Genomic DNA, 11215 nt, shown 5'->3' on the forward strand with positions numbered 1-11215 from the left:
GATCATCCCAGCTACCCTTAAAGTCAAGAACATAAGCGCGCAACATATCCTCAAGCGTCTGAATAGTTCGTCTGTCTATAGATGAAAGGCTACACTAAGATTCACCTGAGTACCCAAACCTTGCCAAAATTTCTTCCAAAAGTTTGGTGTGAACTGTGCCCAGGGATCAGAGACGATAGAAACTGGAGTGCCATGCAACCTGGCTATTTCCTTGATATACAACTGAGCATATTATTCTGCTATGTAAGTATTCTTAACAGGTAAGAAATGTGCTGATTTCGTGAGTCGGTCCACAATCACCCAAATCAAGTCAAGTTTATGAGGCGTGCGAGGTAGTCCCAGTAAAAAGTACATATTGATCATCCCCCACTTCCACATTGGAATTTCTATGTTCTAGGCCAACCCACCGGGCCTTTGGTGTTCAGCCTTCACTTGTTGACAATTTGGACATCTTGCCACAAAGTTCGCTACATTCCTCTTCATGTCTCTCCACAAGTAGACTTCCTTAAAATCATGATACATCTTTGTAGAGCATGGGTGCACGGAATACCTGGAATTTTGAGCCTCGGTCATGATTCGTTCCCAGAGACCATCTACATTTGGAACACATAATCGCCCTTGCTACCTTAGTGTACCATCATCCATGCCAAGATAAAAGCCATGGTCTTATATTTATGAATCCCCTCCATTAACTGTGCGAACAACGGATTGTCGTACTACTTCTCCTTGACTTCCATTACAAGTGATGATTCAGCCCTATTTTGCACGATCACCCCTCCTTCACTAGAGTCCGCAAAACGAACTCCCAAACTAGCCTACCAGCGAACTTCCTCGGACAATGGCCTTTGATGTGCCTCCAAGTGAGCCAAACTACTCATGAATTTCCGGCTAAGAGCATCCGCCACAACATTAGCCTTCCCCAGATGATATAGGATATCGATGTTGTAATCCTTGAGTAACTCATGCCATCTTCTCTGCCTCAGATTCAATTCCTTCTTCTTGAAAATATATTGAAGGCTCTTATGGTCCGTGAATATATCCACATGGACCCCATACACATAATGACACCAAATATTCAGTGCAAACACCACCGCCGCAAGCTCTAGCTCATGTGTTGGATAGTTCTTCTCATGATTCTTGATTTGCCTAGAAGCATAAGCAGTCACCTTGTCATGTTGCATCAATACACATACAAGTCCGATCCTTAAAGCATCACAATATACAACAAACCCATATGTACCCTCTAGTAAGGTCAACACCGGAGCCGTAGTCAATCTTGTGTTCAACTCTTGGAAGCTATTTCCGCAAGCGTCTGACCATTGGAACTTAACTGCATCTGCATCAGTTTAGTCAATGGAGAGGCAAGAGTAGAGAACGCCTCCACAAACCTCCTGTAATACCCAGCTAAGCCCAAGAAACTACGAATCTCCGTTGGGGTTGTAGGCCTAGGCCCATTCTTCACAGCTGCGATCTTCTAAGGATCAATCTTGATTTCTTCACTAGAGATGTCATGACCCAAGAATGTGACAGATTCAAGCCAAAATATTCACACTTAACTTTGCATGCAACTTGTGCTGATATAGAGTCTGCAGAACTGCCCTGACATGGTCGGCATGGTCCTCTTGACTTTGTGAATATACAAGAATGTCGTCAATGAACACTATCACGAAAGAGTCGAGGAAAGGCTTGAAGACGCGGTTCATAAGATCCATGAAAGCTGCCGGGGCATTCGTTAGCCCAAAAGACATCACCAAAAATTCAAATTGCCCATATCGGGTCCGGAAAGCTGTTTTTGGAATATCCTTCTCCCTGATCTTCAATTGGTGATACCCTGATCTTAAGTCAATCTTGGAGAAATACTTAGCACCTTGTAATTGATTAAACAAGCCATCTATCCATGGCAGTGGGTACTTATTCTTGATCGTGACCTTGTTAAGCTGAAGATAGTCAATACACATGCTCAGTGACCCATCTTTCTTTCTTACAAAGAGAACTGGTGCACCCCAAGGCGACATACTCGGACGGATAAAACCCTTCTCTAGCAAATCCTTCAACTGCTCCTTAGTTCCTTCAATTCTGCCGGTGCCATTCTCTAGGGTGGAATAAATATAGGTTGCGTGCCTGACATCACATTGATCCCAAAATTAATCTCCCTATATGATGGGATCCCAAGGAGCTCATCAGGAAAGACCTCCGGAAATTCACTCATAACTGGCATGAACTTAAGTGTAGGTACCTCAACATCGGTGTTCGTCACCCTGACCAAATGGTAAATACACCCCTTTTTGATCATCTTTGCAGCCTTAAGGTAAGAAATAAACCTACACTTCGGCACTACATCATCCCCTTTCCATTCAATGACTGGCTCATTTAGAAATTCAAACCTAACGGTTCTGGTTCTGCAACCAAGCTTGGAAAAACATGAATAAATCCAGTCCATCCCCATTCAATGAGATCGTCCATGGTGTATCGACCATGCACCGTGACAAAACAATCCCTATAAACCCACGCTGCCACAATAGGCTCACCAACTGGAGTAGATACAGAGAACGGCTCGTGACGCTATTCCAGTTCTATCCCAAATTCCAGAGCAACATAAGGAGTGACATATGATAAAGTGGAGCCAGGAACTATGAGAGCATAAACATCATGAGGTTGGACAGTCAATATACATGTGACAACATCTGGAGAAGCCTCTGAAGTACATCCCGAGCTCTGTGCACCACCCCTAGCTTTATCACGCTCTGCGGGTGCTGGAGTGCCTCGAGCTGGAGGCGGTGCTGCAAATGTAGTAGCTGCAGAACTGGATGGCTGTGCCATACCCCTTCCCACACTCTGGCGGGACGAGCGGCAATCCCTCTGAATGTGACCTCTAATACCACACCCATAGCATATGGGTAGGTCCATGTAGTAGGCACCTAAATGCATCTTCCCACACCTAGGGCATGGGGGCCTCCATTGCTACTGGAATCTCCCATCAGGCTGACCCTGCTGGTAGGATCCCCTGTTGCCCTGACTAGGCTTGAAGAGGCTCCACTGTTGCTGACTGGGCCTTGATGGCGGTGCACTAATTGAAGAAAGAGCAAAGGACTGGGATGGCCCGGATGACCCTCCCCTAAACACTAATCTTCCACCACTACCACTACTAGAAGAACAACCAAAGTTGCCCGCAGACTGGGCCTTCTTGATAGCCTCTAGCTCCATTCTATTCTTCAATTTGCAGGTCTCTGTAGCTTGAGCAAATGCCACCATCTTCCCATAGTTCATATCACAGTTCAAGGCAGCTGTAGTAGCCTCATTAATAATCAACGGGAGGAGGCCCTGCACAAACCAGTGCACCCTTACCTCCATAGTGGGCAACATGTAAAAGGCATACTTGGACAGGCACACGAATCTCATATGGTAATCCCACACACTCATGCTACCTTGTTTCAGGCTCTCAAACTCGGAGGCATGGGCTGCCTTAGTCTCGACAGGCAAGAAATGATCAATGAAGGTATCGAAAAAACTCACTCCACCTTGACGGAGGGCTCCCCTCCTCACGGGACTCCTCACATAGCTCAAACCAAGAATATGGCACCTCTTTCAGGCGGTAGGAGGCCAACTCCACTGCTTCCGTCTCTGTAGCACACATAACTCGGAGAGTCTTGTGCATCTCATCAATAAAGACCCAGGGATCCTCTTCGGGATTAGTGCCCGTAAATACTGGAGGATCCAACTGTAGAAACATGTTCACTCTGGAGCTAGCAAAAACCCCTGGCTGGCTAAAAGAAGTAGGTGCAACATTCAATCTATGGGCCTGGGAAAAGACTATCTGAGCCAACATCTGTATGGCTCCTCTAAGGTCCCCATCAAAAACAATGGAACCAGAAGCTGAGGCTAGAGGTGGAACCGGTGTATCAGTTGGAGGAGAAATCGTTACCCCCTCAGCAGGGTAGGAAATGGTGCAGTCTGAGCAGGAGTAGTAGAATCAGGCGGTGTTATGTCTAGGGGATTATCCTCACCCCTTGGGTGCTCACCCACATCATCAGGTATAGGATCAATTGCCACTCCTAGGGTGGCATTGGCTCTTTGGCCAATTCTTGCCTTCTTCTTAGGTACCATATACTGAAAAGTAAAACAATGCATGAGTTAAATAGAAAGGAACAGTCTCATAATCAAGCTCTATCGCACGATCTAGAATATCAAAGAAGGGTGACATTCCTAAATGCCCAAGTAACCTCCTAATTATAGATGTGGTCGACAACACACCGATAAGAAGGATTATACTAGACACGGATCCGAGATATCCTAGGACACTTTAAAATCGTAGGCTCTGATACCAAGATTGTCACGCCCCAACCTTGGGGAGTGCGACCGATGCTCAACCGAGATATCCCAGTCAAGAAAGCCTACTTGATGCCTTCTACCCGACCTTACTCATGAATAAAGCGAAGATGCTTACTATTCGTTAGACAATGAGAGAATTTCATAAACAACACCAATTTCATTACCATTAGTTACTTCATTTACAATTCCCAAAACACATTACGTATTCATAGTTTAGAAGGGGAAACCTACGATACATATACAACATTTGTAGTTTGACTTTCCAAAATCAAGATACAACCCACACTATGTCTACGGAGCCTCTAATTGATACAAAGGAGTAATGTGATGGTGCTGACAAAAAGGCCCCAGCTATACCTCAAAAGAATATACATAAGGAACAAAAGACACAAGACCCCAATATAAAGTGGGGCTCACCAAGCCAGCTGAAAAGAGGATGTACCGCTATCATTGATCGATGCCGCCTGCTGTGGAACCACCTGCATCCATTAAAGATGTAGCGCCCTCGACAAAAGGGTCGTTAGAATATATGGAATATTACAGGTATGTAATACTAAACACCCTCTTAATGAAACGAGTAACAGTACAAGGAGAAAGAAACATCGAATCAATGAGAACCTCAAACAATATTAAAGCGTCAAGTTAAGGGTAATATAAATTTTCAAGTAAATAGCAATATTTTTAAGTTGGGAGATCTTTAATACTGATACACCACCCTGCTTTTAGCATGGATTCCGATATTGGCCTGATCGGCTAAGCCGTCTCACCCAAGAGTTTCGGGGTTAGGTTATTTCAACCTACCCTTCCTCGGTGACTAAACGATGCTCCCAAAACATTTATTATATAAAGGAGTTACATCTCATTTCATAAATTTCCACACTTCCTTTTACTTCAATGGCACTATTGGCCACAAGTGTAATTTTCATTCTTGGCGCGATGGCCGCATTTATATCTCATACTCACTTCTTTCGCTTTCAAGCATCATCATTGACTATCACAATAAGGGTATATATAATCAAGACTCCAAATATGCATATGAGCAATAGGAGTTCTGAACATATGGAGTTTTCCTTCCAAGAATAAGGCATAATAAATCTTGCATTTGAAACATGAATTGAAGTCATAGCATTTTGAGACATATACCATACTTGAATAACTGGAACACATTTTGAGCATAATGTGATAGGAGCAATTGGAACACATTTTGAGCATATAATTTTCGACACAATGCTTATTTGGAATAACTGAATATATTAGGAATGGCTCGGATCATGAGAAAATAAGAACTTGGGCCAACCGCACTTGAAACTTATGAGGACATCATGGAATTCAATTCTATGAGAAAGGTTTAGCCAACATACCTCGCTTGAGCTTTCCTTAAACTATTACAACGTTTCGAGAAATCTAGCGACTTCAATCTATTAGAGACATGACAAAATTGAACCATAATTAGGAAGAGGTTCATGGGTTTAGCTCATTTAAGCATTTCATCAAGCACTAGGTATGCAAATTCGACTATATGGTCCTATGGTGATCTTCCTTCACCCCACAATCCATCCCCACTTCAATAGGTCACCCCTATAGGTTCCACAACCTCCCTACAACCTTCATTGGAACATGTATACATAATTAACTAACTCCTATTCTCAAGAACCACTTTCTCCATTACATATTCCCAGCTCAATTTCGAAATTGAAGGCTAGGGCTAGAACCTTATCTCTTTAGTAGAAAATTTGGCAAGCTTTCCTTGTGAATTGTCCAAGACTTGAGCAAGGAATTGAAATTGAAGGTTTTGGAGCTCCTCCTTCTCTCTCTAGTTCCCCCCCCCCCCCCCGCACCCCCTCTCTCTCTTAAAATATCAGAATTTCCCTTCAAAAATAGTCCCTTAAGTCTATTTATTAAAATAGGGTCGGGTTATAAAAATACAAATTGGACCCTCTGAATTCAACTCTGTGATCGCAGAATGCACCACAGAATTGGTATGCGGTAGGTCTGCGGTCCACAGACTAGTTATGTTGCCCCGAAGTGGACTGTAGAATCACCCACCAGAATTTCTCATGTTGAATCTATGATGGAAATGCGGTAATTAAGCTTATATAATCTTAAATGAAGCTATTAGGATCATATTGGGGTTAGGTATACACATAAACATTAAAGGAACGGAACAAACAGAAGTTCGGATAGCATAGACCAAATGGGTGATTCACCCCTTCTTTTTTTTTGTTGTGTTTTGAAGTTCCAACCTAATTTAGTTTCTTCCATACTTCACATATGGAGTTGAATACTATACAAGGATACAATAAATGCTGATTTTTCCCTTGAACAACTCAATAAAATCAAGAATAAAGGCTAGAACGTAGTTAATGTCATACCCCAAACTCAGGGAGCGCGGCCGGCGCTCAACCGAGAGAACCCGGCCGAGCAAGCCTATTAGACTTACTTCTACCCAAACTCATCCATGAATAAAGAGGAGATGTACCCCATTAATCAATCACTAAAAAGATTTTATTAACAACTTCCTTTTCATTCCCATTAGTAGCTTCATTCATAATTTCCAAAACATTACGAGTTTATAGAATTAATGAAAAACATAATTTCCAAGTACCAACATTTCTAGTTCAATTCCCAACATCAATCATAACCCACAACCTGTCTACGGAGCCTCTAAATACAATAGAAGAGTAACATGAAAATGCCGGCAATAAGGCCCCGGTTATACCTCAAAACACTATACATGAGAAGCAAAAGATACATGACCCCGAAATGAAGTGGGGCTCACCAAATCAGCTGAAAGAGTGTACCGCTATCACTGATCAATGCCGCCTGCTGAAGAACCACCTACATCCATTAAAGATGCAGCGCCCCCGATAAAAGGGACGTTAGTACTGTCGAATAGTACTAGTATGTATAGCTAAAAATCCTCTTTCAAAATAGAATGCCCATATAAGAAAAGGCAACACATAGAAACATCAAGTCACAATCAACAATATCCAAACGTCCTGTTAAAACATAATAATTTTCAAAATACAAACTTCATATATAATTTTGGTTGGGAGATCATTAGCACTGATATACCACCGTCTTTGTTAGCACGGAGTCCGATCACGCCCGATCGGCTAGGCCATCTCCCCACGAACAATGTGGTTTGACATGTGATGCGAAAGAAAGTTGTTACCAAGAGTAGTACCACCATATGGGCAATATGGCGTCTGATCTCCACCTGATCAGCTAGGCCGCCTTCCCACATATGCCGTGCGGGTTGACTTTTTCAATCCACAAAGGTTCCAGTTTCATCCCAATTAAGGGGATTAATATCACAATCAACCCTACACTGGCACATGTAGTTTCAGGTGTGGGCCTTATGACCCACCCTTCCTCGGTATTGCTAATGATGCTCCCAAAAATAGTTTTGATTTGATTTGCAAACAGAAATATCATAAATACAATTGTACTCACCTCAACATCTTTCACATTATATGAATTCTCATTAGTATTTCCAGTCATTCACAACGACAATACTTCCTTGGCTCATTAGGCCATTCACAAGATTCTTTATTCCTGGCACAATGGCCGTATTTCATATACCACACTTTCACCTCTTTCAATTTCAAAGATCACCATTAAGTATCAACATATAGGATATTTTAAAAATCATATACTTCAAATCCATTTGAAATGGAAACTTCAAACACAAATGGTTTCTTCCCAAAGAATGAAGCATACCAACCAACAATAGAAACACACATGAAAAATCATAAACAATCAATACACCATTTACTCTTGAAATACTCTCCCCCAGAAATGACAATGTACAATTTCAACACATGAGTATATAGAACTCGAATCACACTGGATATATTTATAAATCAAAGTATTAGTTAAAGCAACCACTAATGGGCATGAATTTAGTACAAAAGCTTTTAGACAATTCTATCTTTCATTGAAACACGACTCAAGCCATAACCTTTTAATACGTAACCCACACTTTGAAACTTACAGAAACATTATGGAATTCAATTCCAAGAGAGAAAGTTTATCCAACATACCTCAATCGCGCTTCTTTAGACTCTACAATTATCCGGAACACTTAGCAACCTCAATCTATTTTAGCAATATAAAAATTAAATCGAAAATTAGGAAAACGTTCATGGTTCTAGTTCACTTTTTATTTTTCCCACACTCTTTATCACATGCATGCAAGATGAACCACCCTCATACCCATGAAGTATCACACTAATACCCCATTATAGCTATATTTGAAATTAAGAGCTGGGGTGATGAAGCCTTACCTTTTAGGGTGAAGAATTTTGGTGCTCTACTTGAATATTTCCAAGGCTTTGAGTGATGGTTGAAGATCAATTGATGAAAATTAGGCCCTCCCTCTAGAACCCTCTCTCTCTCATACTAGAAATATTAGAAATGAGCTTCAAAATAGACTAAAGGGGTGTTTTAACGGAATGGGGGTCGGGTTTTAAATTAAGAAAATGGGTGCCCTGACACAGGTTTACGGTCGCATATGCGACCGCATAATGGTTATGCGGTCCGCAAAGTGACCGCAGAAATAGCCCTCAGGGGCCTCGTTCTACGGTCGCATAATGCACCGTAGAACTCCCTCCATAAAAACCCAAGAGGGGTTATGCGACCGATATGCGGTCCGCATATCGATTATGCGGTCGTATAATCGACTGCAAAACGGACCTCAAGTTGGCCAAACTTACTGCTTCACTCTGCCGCCATTATGCGGTCCGCAGAGTGATTATGCGGCCGCATAAATGCGCTTTTCTGCCAAAAATTTTCCTTTACTTTCCGGTGCATTGTTCAATCCAAAAAGTCCGAAATTTAAGCCTACTCCGGCACCACGAAACCTTGAATTAACTTGCAAAAATTACGGGGCTTTACACTGAAATACTTCAAAATTTTTCGGGGTGTTACAGTTAAACCAAATCATGCCGAAAATGAAACGAAAACCCAACATACCTCTTTTGTTCTTGCTTCCAAACCTTGTTCCTTTTGATCCACACCCTTACTAATTCTTATATAGCTAATATACAGAGATTAAAATCTTGTTAAGCCACAAAGCTCTTTCCAAGACTCGAGTTATAAGGAGAAAGGAGGACGGAAAAAGTCTTACATATGTCATAAGGATCGTATTGATGTGTTCGCTTCTTGATTTTGAGTTGCGGATCAAGGACTTGCTTCAAAACCCTAAGGAACTTGTTGGAGAGCTTCCATATCCTTGCTTGTGCGTGAATTTTCTTGAAAATGAGGAAAAAGAAGACCAAGTAATAGGGAGAAAATGAGTAAGTACAAGAGATACTAAGGCTAATTAACTCATTAGGATCCCTCTAGAATCAGTTTAGTCACAAGAAAATCTTTGTCCAAATCGTCGAATTTCCAAACATTTCAGCAAAGTTTCCCCTAAAACTGGATGATCCCCAAAAAAATAGCAAGTGCCACAATATACAAGGGAATGGATACCGGGCCAAGATGATAGCATCAAACTAAAGGAGATCCACTTATTCACAACATTGTCAAACAATCGACAAAATGGAATTATAAACGTGATGTCGAATCATAATGGTTAACCTGTGACATAAATGTCTAAATATGATTTAGAAATAATATAAGAATCAACACATGATAATTAAGCTTATATAATCATAAATGAAACTATTATGATCATATGGGGGTTAGGTATGCATAAAAAAATCAAAGGAAATGAACAAACGAAAATCCGGATAACATAGGCCAAATGGACGATTTGCCCTTTTTGTTTTTGTTGTATTTTGAAGCTCCAACCTAAACTAATTTCTTCTATACTTCAGATATAGAATTTAATACTATACAAAGATACAATACATGCTGAAATTTACCTTGAGCAACTCTTAAAGGATCAAGAAGAAAGGGTAGAACGTAGCTAAACCAAATCATGCCAAAAACGAAACGAAAACCCTACATACCTCTTGTGTTCTTGGTTTCAAACCTTGTTCCCTTTGATCCACACCCTTCCTTATGCTTATATAGCTAAAATAAAAAGGTGACAATCTTGATTAGCCATGAATATCTTTCCAAAATTCAACTTATAAGGAGAAAGGAGGACGCAAAGTCTTACCTGCGTCGTAAGGATCACGTTGAACTGTTCGCTTCATGATTTTGAGTTGCGGATCATGGAATTTCTTCAAAACCCTAAGGAAATTGTTGGAGATCTATGTAAGCTATGATTGTGCGTAAATTTTCTAAAAAATGAGGAAAAAAAGATTAAATCTTCTATTTATAGTAAGGTTGAAAAGTCAACCACATGTGTGATTCACTGGCCCTTCTTCTAACGCTTATATCCCTTTATCCGGACGTCGTATGAAAGAACGGTCAAGAGAGTTGGAAAATAAATTCCAAGAACTTAAATTTGGTATATAATATTTCCCCAAAAGACATCATACAACACACAAAATTAATTTCTCAAAAAGCTTTGTTACAAGGCAAATCCTTAGTCGATTTTCCGCAACTTAAATCTGATTTGTCCCAAACTTTATATTCTACATCCAAGCATCATAAATAGTCATATTATAACTTTAAACTCATTTAAATCATGCTTATCATGATATTTACATAATATACAACATCATAGAAGTACGGGATGTAACACATATATAATCAACCTTACTTAACTTGAGAGCAACGTAACTATGTTCTTGGGTCTTTATCAGTTTCGTGAACACAGGCATGTAAGTATTGGAAGTCGTGGAATTCTTTAGGTCGGATAATTCTTATCATTCTGTAAACCTATCCCTCATTATACAGACACTATATTGTTTTTGGTTCGTTAGACCATTCGTACATAATCTTTAATTGACATCTCGAAGTCTTGTCACATATAGAAGATAAGGAC

At 40.7% G+C, this 11215-nt stretch overlaps 1 protein-coding gene and 1 long non-coding RNA gene across 4 annotated transcripts; both read right to left on the reverse strand.

Moving 5' to 3' along the window:
* Positions 1–3487: 3487 nt before the first annotated feature.
* Positions 3488–4104, reverse strand: LOC138909795 (uncharacterized). The gene is made up of 2 exons (XM_070201010.1): positions 4020–4104; positions 3488–3951 (listed from the first exon to the last, which is right to left on the reverse strand). The coding sequence occupies exons 1-2, from the start codon at positions 4102–4104 to the stop codon at positions 3488–3490; spliced, it is 549 nt and encodes a 182-aa protein (XP_070057111.1).
* A 2803-nt stretch (positions 4105–6907) lies between these two features.
* On the reverse strand, positions 6908–10560 carry LOC104114937 (uncharacterized). Of its 3 annotated transcripts, XR_011415769.1 has the most exons (5): positions 10442–10560; positions 10290–10353; positions 9461–9584; positions 9307–9370; positions 6908–7167 (listed from the first exon to the last, which is right to left on the reverse strand). It is a non-coding gene; the product is annotated as an uncharacterized lncRNA (long non-coding RNA). The 3 variants fall into 3 exon arrangements; XR_011415770.1 differs by lacking the exon at positions 9307–9370; XR_011415768.1 differs by having other exon boundaries at positions 9307–9584.
* Between the last annotated feature and the right edge of the window lie 655 nt (positions 10561–11215).

Source organism: Nicotiana tomentosiformis, chromosome 4 (assembly GCF_000390325.3).
Source record: "Nicotiana tomentosiformis chromosome 4, ASM39032v3, whole genome shotgun sequence".
In the NCBI taxonomy this organism is placed as follows: domain Eukaryota; kingdom Viridiplantae; phylum Streptophyta; class Magnoliopsida; order Solanales; family Solanaceae; genus Nicotiana; species Nicotiana tomentosiformis.

Coding starts and splice junctions, on each gene's coding strand:
- LOC138909795 (XM_070201010.1), bottom strand. CDS start 4,104: ATGGTACCTAAGAAGAAGGCAAGAATTGGCCAAAGAGCCAATGCCACC. Junction 3,952..4,019: donor TCCTATACCTGATGATGTGG/GTGAGCACCCAA, acceptor ACTCCTGCTCAG/ACTGCACCATTTCCTACCCT.